Genomic DNA, 13,479 nt, shown 5'->3' with positions numbered 1-13,479 from the left:
CTCCTAAGGCCAAATCTAAAAAACCCCACTCCAACTTCCAAAAATATTAAGCTTTGATATTTGAGTCTTTTGGGTTGATTGAGAACATAGTTGTTGATCAATAATAAAACAAATCCTCTAAAATACAACTTGCCTAATAATTCTGCACACAGTGTAGCATTACCTTTACATGGTCAGTAAACTCCTCCATTGCCAAGAAATCTCTATTTGAATCAATATGCAAATTAAATTGCAGTGCTTTGGCCACCTAGAAGCTCTTCTCAACTCTCTGTGTTTACAGTTCTATTCCCCCACCCTGCATCACCTCCTCCTTTTTCACTGATGGCTGTTTTGCTTGACGTCACACAGTATGAAGCCTGATGTGATGCTACCAGCAGGGGGGAGCCAGTACTCAGGCAGGATGTAGTGCTTTTAAGTGTAGTCAGGCGCAATCCCACTAGAGGTAACTAGCATCTGTGGAAGGATGCAATAAAATGGTCTATCAAGCCAAAGGTTAGTGCCATAGGTACAGAGGGGTAAGCAGTGTCAGAGTCAAATCAGAGCCAAGTGTCAGAAGGCCAGAAGGTATCGTCAGGAGCCAGAGGGGAGCAGAGCCATAGTCAGATATCAACCCGGGGTCGGAAACCGAGAGGACAAGTAAGTATAGAGGAGGGAGCGGAGACGGGATCACAAACCAGAGAGCGGGTTAGGGACACATGGAGGTAAGACAAGACGAGAAGGATGGAGGTCATGGAAAGGAGTACTACCTAGTAGGATAAGAACAGACTCATGGGCAGGATAAGGGGGCAGGATAAGAACAGACTCACAGGAACAAGAAGTGCACACTGCAGAGTAGGAACTATGAACTATGACCCCTACTGAAGAAAACCGATTTAAGATAAAGCAGCGTGACCCCCGGAATGAGGCACGACAGAATAGGCTCCTCCTATCGGAGCTAACCCTGGAGAATGCAGACAACAGGAAAACAACACATACTAGCAGAGTCATACGTGAATCATGACACCTGACAGTCAGTCAGGAGTAGGCGGTGCTGGATGGAAAATAGAGCTGGAGTGACAGAGGCTTGGAAAATGTGCTGAAAGCTCTTTTGCCTTATTTTTATATTCATTCAAAGGCGAATCTCTCAGAGGAATTGGCTGGCTATGTAAATGTACTGCTGGACTTGTCTTTGTAAGAACTACATGCTTTTCAAAATAGTTTGGGGGTGTAATATCTTGCTGATAGATTCCCTTTAAAACTATACACAATCAATTTATATGACACCCTCTATTTTTCCTTCCACTACACTACCATTGAGAAAGACTATTTCCAACATTGCTAAGGGACACGTCACTCACTGCCATTTCTCACGGTAGTGACATCATATCACAAGGCTATGTGATCCACGTTTGTCCATGAGGCCATGCTATGGTTAGCTGCCATAGTTATATGATGTGAATGTCTTCATAGACTTTATGGCACTCCCCAGAGAAATAATGGCGGGTGAGACATGTCAGTAGTTTGGAGAACGCATTGGGAATTGCTTCTGCAGTCAGAGATGTGTGATATGGGATACCTTTTCTACTTGCAGGTAAATGTAAAGCAATTCAGTATAGACCCGGCAGGTCTTTTTCCCATTATAGGCTGTTTTCCATGGAAAACAATGATAGTTTAATGAGGAATGTGCCATTGAAGCATTCTTCTAGCAGCCGCACTCATAATCCCTGCTCTAAACGTGGCACACTACTCGGGCACATTGAGTTTCAGAGCAGAATATTTTTAGATGATATGTCGTCCTTCTAAGAAATCATCAGTCGAACAGCACAGATGCCAAAAGCCTAGTGTCATTATAAAAGGGCCGCAAATCACAAACAAGTACACTCAGGATTACACAAGTATAATAGATCCAAAGAAAGATTCACCTTTAATGTCTGTTCTCCAATGCATAAAATGGCTTTCTGTGCTGATGTTTACAGCTAATATCACTTTATGTATACTATGTAGATATTACTATTATTCTAGGCATGGTATCCAAACACTCCATATAAAAAGTTATAGGAAACCCCTTGATGATTGATGCACACTAACCCAGAGAATTAAGCTTGCTTGTGATTTTATACCTATACTTCTATGTATGCCTACAGCCTATTGTGCCTATTGTCCATGGATTGTACATTGAAGTAAATATTTGTTTGATCTAATTTATTGTCTTTTTTTTTATTGTTTTCTTTGACTAGGGTGAACAAGGACAAGCAGGGATCCAAGGCCCACCAGGGCTACCTGGGCCACCTGGACCTCCTGGGCCACCAGGACCTCAAGGAGATCCAGGGATGCCTGGGGTGGCAGGGACACCTGTAAGTTTCATCTCTTCCTACACCATCAGGAAGGTTTATCTTACGTGTCTGGTTTGGACTACTCCATAACTATCCAGCAGCTTTGACTGAGCCTGATCACCCATAGAGAAAGTATAAATTAGGCATAGAGGCTATATAAAAATTGCACCTTTTGTTTTCGAATCACTGCCTGTGTTCTGCTGAAACTGAAGCTTAACCCCTTCACCCTTCTTTTTTCGTTTTTTTTTGCACCCCTTCTTCTGAGAGACGTAACTTTTTTATTTTTCCATCAATCTTACCATATGAGAGCTTGATTTTTTGCTGGACGAGCTGTAATTTTAAATCAAAGCATAAGTTTTACCATATAATGTACTGGAAAACCGCAAAAAAATTCCAAATGCTGAAAAATTACAAAAAAAAAGTGCGATTGCATGATTGTTTTGTATTTTATTCACGGTGTTCACTATATGGTAAACCTAATGTGACCATATGATGCCTCATTGATGACTTTTTTTGTATCTCGAGTTGACATTTTTAATTGTACCATTTTTACGCATATGCTACGTTTTGATCTTCTGTTATTGCATTTTGCACAAAATGTGTGATGACCAAAACAACTTAAATTTGTCGTTTGGAACTTTTTTGCCATTATGCCATTTACTGATCAGATTAATTGATTTTATATTTTGATAGATTGGTCATTTCTGAATGTGGCAATAGTGTATATTTGTTATTTTTTTTAACCCTTTACTTTTCAATGGGGCGAATAGGGGGTGATTTGAACTTTTAGCTGTATTTATTTTTTAATTTTTTTGAAACTTTTTTTTTAATTTTACTGGTCCTTCTAGGGGTCTATAAGGATCAGCAGTCTGATCACTGATTCATTTCTACTGATCAGAGCAGCACAGCTTTGATCAGCAGAAATGCTGCAGCCGCTGCTCTACTGGCTGTAACAGGAACTATGTCATGATAGCGACAGGAGTCATCACATGACCCGTTGCTATCATGACAACCCTCGACTCCCCTTGAATGTGTCATGGGGCCTCTGATAGCGTCGGGGAAAGGCGCTTTCCCTGCTGTGGCGATTTAAATCATGCTGTCACATTTTGCCAGCACGATTTAAGGGGTTAACAGGCCCAGATCCACCCGCACATGCGAGGCACACATGTCTGCTTTTCAAATCAGCAGACATGTGTGGGAATCGCCGCTGGCTCACCACAGCAGCCGGCGGTGATCACCCTTTCATGATTTAGGGCGTACCACTATGTCCTAGGTCATGAAAGGGTTAATAAAATATTCTAATTAGGATGTTAGGTGCACCCTTGGTATGACTAAAGTTTTAAGTGAAATGTTCCACCCACTGGTTTTGCTTGCTTCTCCTTCCCTCAACGGTGAGTGTTGGAATGCCAGAACGTTCTTTGCAGACAGAATCACTGACTCTGTGTATCAGGTAATACAGTAGATATAGTATATATTGACTTCAGCAAAGCATTTGACAAAGTATCTCATACCATTGTCATTGAAAAAAAATAACCAAGTATGGATTGGACAAGGGAACTGTTAGATGGATTCATAACTGGCTCTAGTTGGAAGAATATCTCAAGTGGGGTACTATAGGGCTTTTTCCTGGGACCTGTGTTGTTCAATATTTTTATCAATGATTTAGATTAAAGAATTTAGGGCAAAATGATTAATTTTGCTGATGACACAAAATTAAGAGGGTTAGCTAAAACTATAGAAGAAAGAGAGAGGATTCAAAAAGATCTAAACAAATTGGAACAGTGAGCAGTAACTAATAGAATGGTTTTGAACAGGGACAAATGCAAAGTCCTACATCTAGGCAAGAGGAATGAAAAGAAACCATACAGGATGGGAGGCTTAGGGCTAAGCAACAGCGCGTGTGAAAAAGACTTGGGTATACTAATAGATTACAGACTGAACATGAGTCAACATTGTGATGCAGCAGCAGCAAAAAGGAAAACTCAATTCTGGGATATATTAACAGAAGCATAGAGTCTAGATCATGTGAAGTATTTTATCGCTGTCTACTCTTCTTTGGTCAGACCTTGTCTAGAATACTGTGTTCAGTACTGGGCACCACATTTTTATAAATACATCAACAAACTAGAGCAAGTTCAGAGAAGAACAACCAGAATGGTGACCGGTCTTCAAGCAATGTCCTATGAGGAACAGTTACAGGATTTGGGAATTGGCTTACAAAAAAAGATTGAGAGGAGACTCAATAGCTGTCTACAGATATCTCAAGGGCTATCACACTATAGAGGGATCAGTGCTATTCTCCTTTGCACACGGAAAGACTAGAAGTAATAGGATGAAACTGATTAAGAGGAGATACAGATTAGATAGTGTATTAAAAAAAAATGATAGTGAGGGTGATTAACCCTAGAACGCATACCTGGGGCCTCGCAGGCCTGCTAGGTCATTTGTTTTCTATGGTAGATTGAATTGCTTGCGCGTTCTAGGGTTAACAAGTGGAACAGGCTCCCACAAGAAGTAGTGAGTTGCCCTTCAATGGAAGTCTTCAAACAAAGACTGGGCAGACATCTGTGTGGGATGATGTGAATCTTGCTGTGAGCAGGGGGATGGACCATATGACCCTGGAGGTCCTTTCCAACTTTAACATTCTATGACTGTGACAGAGTATACTCCAGGCAAGCTAGAGCTGTCAATTACCAGTGAATGAGGTGGGGCATGCAAAACGTTTGGGTGGAATATTTCACTGAGCCTCTTGGTCGCACTAAGGGTGCAGCGAGGACCCTAATTAGCCTACCTGACTAAACTTCAGAATCAAGGCAGAGATTGGCACACAAAAAGTTCAGTTATTATAGGGGTTATATCCCTTACAAGGCTGAGCTCAGTTTATAGTGTCAGTTTGGGCTGACACACTATCTATCAGTAATTTTAGGCATTAGAAATGTAAGGCATGGGCAGCACATGGCCATTAATGCAGTTGCGAGGAAAAAGCCAAAAGAGGTCCAAAAGAAATTGATGTGGCACAATACTTTCTTAGCACTTTTACCACTTTGTTCTATCAATTGATAGAGAAAGTCAGAAAGTAATGTATTTTAACAAGGCGCTACGAATTTCATGTTTTTTAAATTTCTGATGTTTTCTGTGTACAACAGAACAGAATACTCATAAACACAATTCTCAATGTATAAACCATTTAGGGTTAGTCAGAGAGTGGCCTCAATGAGGCAAAATCTCTGACAGCACTACTCACAAGAAACATTAAACAAACAAGGAGAACATTGAGTATATGTGCAAATAGGTTCAAAATTTATTGGAAAAACCACAATGCAAGACAAAGTTAAAAAAGATAAAAAAACATCACCATAAAGAAATAGGGGATTAGCAAAGCTGATCAATAGGAGAAGGTCAGGTGTAACAATAAATACATTAAGAAAATTGTATTGAAATACCCAAGGTACAAAATGTAATGTGATGTTTAATTGTAATAAATCCAGGGTATCAATCGTAAAAAATATAGTGACACCAAGACCATATGATCCTACATTATAAGTCCCGAAAGGGAGGGGGACAAAGACCTACATTCACTGATTCCCACCTATAATGGGTCCTAGTGATATGAAAGAATGGACCTAGCCTAAATAAATAACAGGAATCATGCTAGTGTCACAAGTGTGGAGCACGCAGAAAATACAGACAACAAATGTAGTTTTACCTAAAGTGCAAAGGCCGTGGTAGGTCAGCTCCCTCACTTATGGAACTCCCCAGTTAGGAACCTGGTCATCATCAACCCGCATTTCGCACGGTATGGCTGCTTTTTCAAAATGGAGAGGCAAAAAAGGAGAGGAAAAAGCCAAAAGAGGTCCAAAAGGAATTGATGTGGCACAGTACTTTCTTAGCACTTTTGCCACTTTTTTCTATCAATTGATAGAGAAAATCAGAAAGTAACGTATTTTAACAAGGTACTACGAATTTCTAATTTTTTTTTAATTTCTGATGTATTCTGTGTACAGCAGTACAGAATAATCATAGAAATAATGGGACATTTATGTAAGTATTCATGATTCTCTAAATAAGCAATAACCCAGATAATAAATAACATATCAGTGATTTTTATCCAATGAACCAACCTGTAGATTAAAAATTAAAAATTGGAGTGAATTTTCTTAAGTGATTTGATTGCTTCTGTCTTTATCAAGGCTATCACTATCCAAACACGTGTCGGAGACTGACACCGATGTTATTTCCTCCACTCTAGACTTAAATACCAGAGAGAGGAAGTAACACTTGACTTGTAATGATCCTGGTCTCAGCAGAAAATAAAACTAAAAAAAGACCCCAGGAGACTTTGAAGTCCCCGACACTGGCTATTCCCGGCTGGGCAAGAGCAGTTACACGGATTTAGAATTAGTGATCAATTGAGTTTAACTATTTATATCTCTGTATTTCTCTCAGGGTAAAGCAGGGGAGTCGGGTAAACCTGGAAAAGATGGAAAAGTAAGTCTGACTATTCCAAGGATACTATTTACTTATTGTGATCCAAGTTGTGACAAGCTTGAAGCAGAACTTGCTCATGGAAAGTGTGAAGGGTAGCGCTACACTGTACCCAAGGGCATTAGTGTCGGCTCCTACAAAAGTTGGTTTAATTCAGCTGTCAATTGATGACGCACCTTGATCACTTTGCCTCTTGTCCATGCAGCCCCGGGCTAGCAACTGAAATTTCATAGAGCAGTGACATTTCTGAGCTGGATTGATGTTAAAAAGCTATTGATCCTAAATTATGCCTGCAATTTCTTTATGAAGTTTGACAGTCAGCAATAGAGCTACTGCCATAACGTCTGGTACAGAACCTTTCTATATTTACACTGTCAGATATGTTGCACCAAAATCCAGCAGAAAATCTGCACCGATTGTGCTAATTTTAATGCTTATATAAATGGATTCCAACAGCTGAGGAGAAAACAAAATCCATGTTGGTACCTTCTGCTGCACCCATGCTGAGACAACCCTGGTCCCCCAGCTGGTTACATGTCAATACACATGGAAAGACTCCATAAGCCAAGACCTCCGGCATACCAGAGATGCCCCTGCATGGCAGCAGAAGATTTAGGATTTGTGCACACGGCGCCTTTTAGACGATGGAGCAGTCACCAAATTTTCACTGCAAGCTTGTTTCATACTGTGAAGAATGAGGATGTCAACTCTTAACCTCTACATGGTTTCCGAACCCCAAACTGGTTGAAGCGGAACATGTGCACAGCAATATTATTTTGACATTGCTATGCATTAAGAAAATTTTATTGGACACTTTTCCACCACTTTTTTATTTAGACAGGTGCCCATAGCCTTAGAAGGCAAGTATACTGAGGTTTTATTTTCTTACTAGCTGTACTACCCGGCTTCGCCCGGGTTAATAACTGTTGTTAACAAAATAGAATGTATTAACAAAAATGTATTCTGCACACAAAAACTACAAAACAAATAGATAGAAATGTAATTATTAAAAGGCAAAAACTAAGCTAATAGAAGCATTTCACAACACATATTTCAACACTACAGATATTCCACACAGATTTAACTAAATTGGCCAAGTAATGTGCTCCGTCTGTCTCTTTCCAGGTCTGTCTCTTTCCAGGTCTGTCTCTTTCCAGGTCTGTCTCTTTCCAGGTCTGTCTCTTTCCAGGTCTGTCTCTTTGCAGGTCTGTCTCTTTCCAGGTCTGTCTGTCTCTTTTTTTGACTGTCTCTATCTCTCTGTTTCTTTCCCCATCTGTCTCTTTCTAGGTCTGTCTCTTTCCCAGGTCTGTCTCTTTCCCCGTCTGTCTCCCCATCTTTGTCTGTGTCTTTTCCTGCCTGTCTCTTTCCCTGTCTGCCTGTCTCTGTCTGTCTCTTTCCTTGTCTGTCTCTATTTCTCTGTCTCTTTACCCGACTGTCTCAATCAAGGTCTGTGTCTTTCCCCATCTATCTTTGTCTGTCTCTCTGGCTGTCTCCTCCTTCCCTGTCTGCCTGTCTCTGTCCCTGTCTGCATGTCTGTCTGTCTCTTTCCCCATCTGTCCCTTTCACCATCTGTCTCTTTCCCCATCTGTCTCTTTCCCCATCTGTCTCTTTCTAGGTCTGTCTCTTTCTAGGTCTGTCTCTTTCCAGGTCTGTCTCTTTCCAGGTCTGTCTCTGTCTGTCTCTTTCCAGGTCTGTCTCTGACTGTCTCTTTCACCGTTTGTCTCTGTCCGTCTCTTCCCTGTCTGTCTCTATCTCTCTGTCTCTTTCCCTGTCTGTCTCTCTGTCTGTCTCTGTCTGTCTCTCTGTCTGTCTCTGTCTCTCTCTATCCATCTCCCCACCGACATCTTATTACCTCACATATAAGCTTCTATTACTATGAATGTCTTTTGTTCCTATAGCAACCAATCACAGCTCATACTAATAACCTGTAGTTCCAGGCTCCATTTACTTTAATGGAGGCATGTTTTTTGGAGAGTAACTGTAAAGCGCGGGGTTACATTTTTCTGTCAAAACATAGTCTACGACATTCCCTGGGTCACATGAGGTGCCTGTGCAAAATTTCGTGATTGTAAATGCGACGGTGCAAATACACTTTTCTTTTCACTTTTTCCCCATTATGTAGATAGGGGCAAAATTGATTGGTAAATTGGAACACGCGGGGTTATAAATTTCACCTCACAACATAGCCTATGATGCTCTTGGGGTCCAGACGTGTAAAGTGTTTTTCCATTACTAATGTCAACCCTTTTCATTTGTCCTAACTCTTCCTAATACTTTCCTAATATACCTCTACTACCTACCCTGCTCCTGTAAGCTGATCCATCTGTGGCACATATATACCTTTATTGATGTGTTTGCTTTGATATTTCTGGTCTGAAGACTGGAATTGGATAAACTGAGCAGGGCACGTCACTGGTGGGGGCAGGGTTGCCTCTCTGTGAGTGACAGGAGTCTGGGCATGCATGCTCAGATCACATTTCACTCTTGTCTCAGTCTCCTTTACAGTGTGGTGCTTTCATCTGACAAGTGCTGCGATGTGCCGATCGTGTGATGTGATATATTATCTAATAATCAGCACAACGCAGCGTTGTCACTGCTGTCACCTGCTCATTCTGGTATCCAGACTGGAATGATTAATACAAAACATCAATAAAAGTATATACCTGCCACAGAGAGATCAGCTTACAGGAACAGGGTAGGTAACAGAAGTATATGAGGAAAGTGTTAGTTAGGAATAGTTAGGACAAATGAAAGTGCGTCTTATTAGTAGTGGAAACCTCCTTTAAATCTCTCCATCAGAGGTCAATTTCTATGCAGAAAATTTTGGCAACATTGTTCATATCTCATCCATTTTGCTACTACTGTATTCTGATGCAAATCTGCACGTATCCTTATAGATCAGAGCTGCACTAAAACATCTGCTGACCATTATTGAAAACCTCTACAAGGTTTTGTTCAGCAACACATATGGGACCATTCATTTTTTGGAAAAGGCTTCCTAGGCACACAGATTTAGACTAAAATTGTTTTCTTATCACAATTTTCATATACTGTAATTTCAATGTTTTCCTATGGGAAAATTGCAAGTAAAAAATCAAGGTAGGATTCTTTACCGTTTTGAAGGAAGCTTTCTCCAATTTTTTTATTCTTTTGAACGAAATTGTAGTTGAAATAAAACATCACTTTTCTGCAAATAATTTTTTTCCAAATTTACTGTGTTAATATGGAGCCTTAGCCCATTTAGGATTACTTTAAGGTGGTGCAGATAAAAAACACACTTCTAAGAATGCAAAATTACTGATGAAAGTTCTGTATGAATATTGAATTAATCAAGAGTTTTGAATGATTTCAGCTCCGAATCCTGCAGAATTATGAATGGAGCTATGGACTCTATTCTCGCTTAATTAATTCATTTAATACATAAACTGTCTGAAGGTGGATTAATAATTTTTACACTCTAAGTATCATATGATACAGCCTTTTAGGTAAAATTGATGGAGTAGTGGCATGATGCCACTTCTGGGCTTTAAGTTCATAGGATACAGCAATATACAGTTTCTTACCTGAGCAAAGCATGACTGGAATTCATCTTTAATGACGGTATAGCACTTAGTATTTCTCATTGTGTGTCCTGTTTCTTTTATTCCTAGGGATTACCTGGACCTCCAGGATCAAAGGTAGAGAAATTTTGTGGCTATAATATTTCTACAAACCTTTTAATAAGAAAAAAAAATCTATGGTTATTACAAGAACAATGAAAATATAGCACTTTTATCTTTATATTGAGGTGTTCCTTGTCTATCCAGTGCAGACGTTCTGGCAGTACCCCCTGTCTACGAGCACAAATCATATGACTGCCAGGTTACATGGCTAACTATTGCCATCATTGCTCCTCGATAGAAACCATGAATGTAGGAAGGGCCCATTCAGATTAGCATATAATTCGACTGTGTGCTGTCTGATTAAAAATTGGACCACATACTGACCACATACTGACCAATGTAATTCAATAGGGCGGTTCAGATGTTTTTTTACAAGGACACAGCGTCTGTATGAGAAAAGAAAAAAAATGCATGCACTATTTTCTTCTAAATATCGAGTTAGATTTGCCCAATCAAGCATATGATAGTGATGAGTGAGCGTGCTCGGCACTGCTCAATACTCGATCCAGCATCAGGGTGCACAAGAGGCTCGGTACTTAATCAAGCATTGGGGTGCTCAAGACGCTCGGTACTTGATCGAGTATCTGGGTGCTCAAAACGCTCGGTACTCGATCAAGCATTGAGGTGTATGAGACTCTCAAAACACGATCGAGCATCGAGGTGCTCAAGACGCTAGGTACTCAATTGAGCATCAGGGTGCCTGAGACTCTCAGAACATATCAAGCATCGGGGTGCTTGAGACACTCGGTACTCGCATGAGCATCGGGGTGTGCGAGATGCTCGGTACTTGATCAAGTGTCAGGGGGCAGAAGACTCTCGGTACTTGATCGAGCATCGGGATGTGTGAGATGCTCAGTACTCTATCAAGCATCAGGGTGCTCGAGATGCTGAATGCTCGTCAAGTATTGCAGGTGCTTCTGCTCCATTCTCGAACTCCCAACCAGGATATCTCTCTCTCCCTACCCCCTGTCCGGAAAAATGCTCAAATCTCCTATTCACTTGCATTATGAACGATATGCAAGTGGAGCCTGTCCATCCATCGAGCCTGCTCGAGTTGAGTACCGAACACTCATTTTAGTGCTCACTCATCAGTAGTCTTTGCGTGGCCAAAAATATTGGGTCCCACGATGAAAATCATCTGTGTTGCATCTGATTTTTATACATTGTAATTATTAACCTAGAAAATTTTATGTGATCATGTACATTCCAAAATGCTGATGTATAAATCAGATATCACAATGACTTTTCTGGATGAAAATTGGAAGATTTTTCGGATGCTCGTCTGACCCTGACTTAATGCTGACTCTTATTAGTGTCATGTGCAAATTTCACAAGGTTGGATAATTCCTTTAATTATATATATATTGTGTATATATATACATATATATATATGTGCATATATATATATATATATATATATACATATATTAATTTTTATATATATATATATATATATATATATATATATATATATATATATATATATATATGTATATATTATTATATACTACATAAATGTAATATTTCGCTGTTGTGTTGGCACCCATCTCTTAAAAGAGCTGTGTGCTGTTACCTAACGTACAAGACTGATGGTATATCTATATAGCTGTAATATAGAACATTATGGATGTGTAGCATGGTGGTTCGATAACATCAGAAGCCTGACAAATGTTTATTTCCATTACATTTCCTGAAAAGAGGAAAACTCTTATAGGTTTATTTTTCTTGCAGGGAGAGCCAGGGACTGCAGGAATCCCAGGAAGGAAGGTAACAAATGACAATATTTAGAGCACTGACAAAGGGATGGAAAGTATATGAAAACATCGTACAGAATAAACATTGTATTAATGTCTGGATTCACAGCTTGTTAGATTGATACTGACAGATCAGTAGACGGCACCCACCTGCGCATGGGATGGAAGTGCCCCACAGTGTTTCATTTTTTGAGTCTAATCAGTCAGTATATGGAACACTTTAAAGTTTTCAAACATAAAGAAAAATCATCATCATTATTGCCCAGACTGCGGTTATCATTATGAATAAAAAAAATCACTGCACTTTCTCCACATATTAATAGGTGGAAAAAATACTGAATTCCATCAAGTTCAACCTTTCTCCACCAGTTATACATTCTCAATTGCTAGATTATTTATATTGGAAAATGCCATTTGTTGTGAGAAAAGCATCCAGCTCTTTTCTAAATGTTGCACATTCTGACTGCTCTAACTGTAAAGAACCCTTTCCTATTTACCTGCCTGAAAAGCCTACATTTATTTACTTTTTTGAACACTCCAATATTCCAGAATATTTCACAAATGAATAAATAGTTGCATAAATACATATGTTGAAAAAAAGAGCTAGGTCCATTTAGTTCCACCTTTCTTCACCATCATACATTCTTTGTCACTAAATTATCTATAACCTTCAATGCCATTTTTGCTGAGGATAGCATCTAGTCCTTTTTGTAAAGCTGTTATAGTGTCTGTCATTACTACCTCTTGTGGTAGGGCATTCCACAGTCTGACTGCTCTAACTGTAAAGAATCCTTTCCTATTTAGCTGCCTGAATCACCTAAATTTACCTTTTTCAACAATCCAATATTCCAGAATATTTCACAAAAGAATAAATAGTTAAATAGGTTGAAAAAAGACCTAGGTTCGTCAAGTTTAACCTCTCTTCACCATTATACATTCTTTGTCACTAAATTATCTATAATCCACATTGCTATTTTTGGTGAGGAAAGCATCCAGTCCTTTATTTAAAGTTGTTATAGTGTCTGCCATTACTACCTCTTGTGATAGGGCATTTCAGAGTTTTGCTGCTCTAACTGTAAAGAACCCTTTCCTATTTAGCTGTCAGAATCGCTTTTCTTCCACTCGTAGTGAGTGCCCCCTGGTCCTTAGTATTATCTTTAGAAGGAAAAAGTCATGTGCCAGTCCTTTATATTGACCACACATGTATTTATACATATAAATGAAATCTTCTGTGAGACGTCATTTTTCTAAGCTAAATAAGCCCGA

General features: G+C 39.5%; 1 protein-coding gene across 1 annotated transcript in view; it reads left to right on the top strand.

Moving 5' to 3' along the window:
• LOC142310953 (uncharacterized) overlaps positions 1 to 13,479 on the top strand; it is a 246,321-nt gene that overhangs the window by 119,099 nt on the left and 113,743 nt on the right. Inside the window, exons 12-15 of the mRNA XM_075348828.1 lie at positions 2,217 to 2,333; positions 6,759 to 6,800; positions 10,448 to 10,474; positions 12,191 to 12,226. Coding sequence (XP_075204943.1) covers positions 2,217 to 2,333; positions 6,759 to 6,800; positions 10,448 to 10,474; positions 12,191 to 12,226 — 222 coding nt within the window. The remainder of the gene's footprint in view (positions 1 to 2,216; positions 2,334 to 6,758; positions 6,801 to 10,447; positions 10,475 to 12,190; positions 12,227 to 13,479) is intronic.

This window comes from Anomaloglossus baeobatrachus, chromosome 5, assembly GCF_048569485.1.
Source record: "Anomaloglossus baeobatrachus isolate aAnoBae1 chromosome 5, aAnoBae1.hap1, whole genome shotgun sequence".
NCBI classification, from domain to species: domain Eukaryota; kingdom Metazoa; phylum Chordata; class Amphibia; order Anura; family Aromobatidae; genus Anomaloglossus; species Anomaloglossus baeobatrachus.
This window is presented reverse-complemented; position numbering and strand designations above follow the sequence as displayed.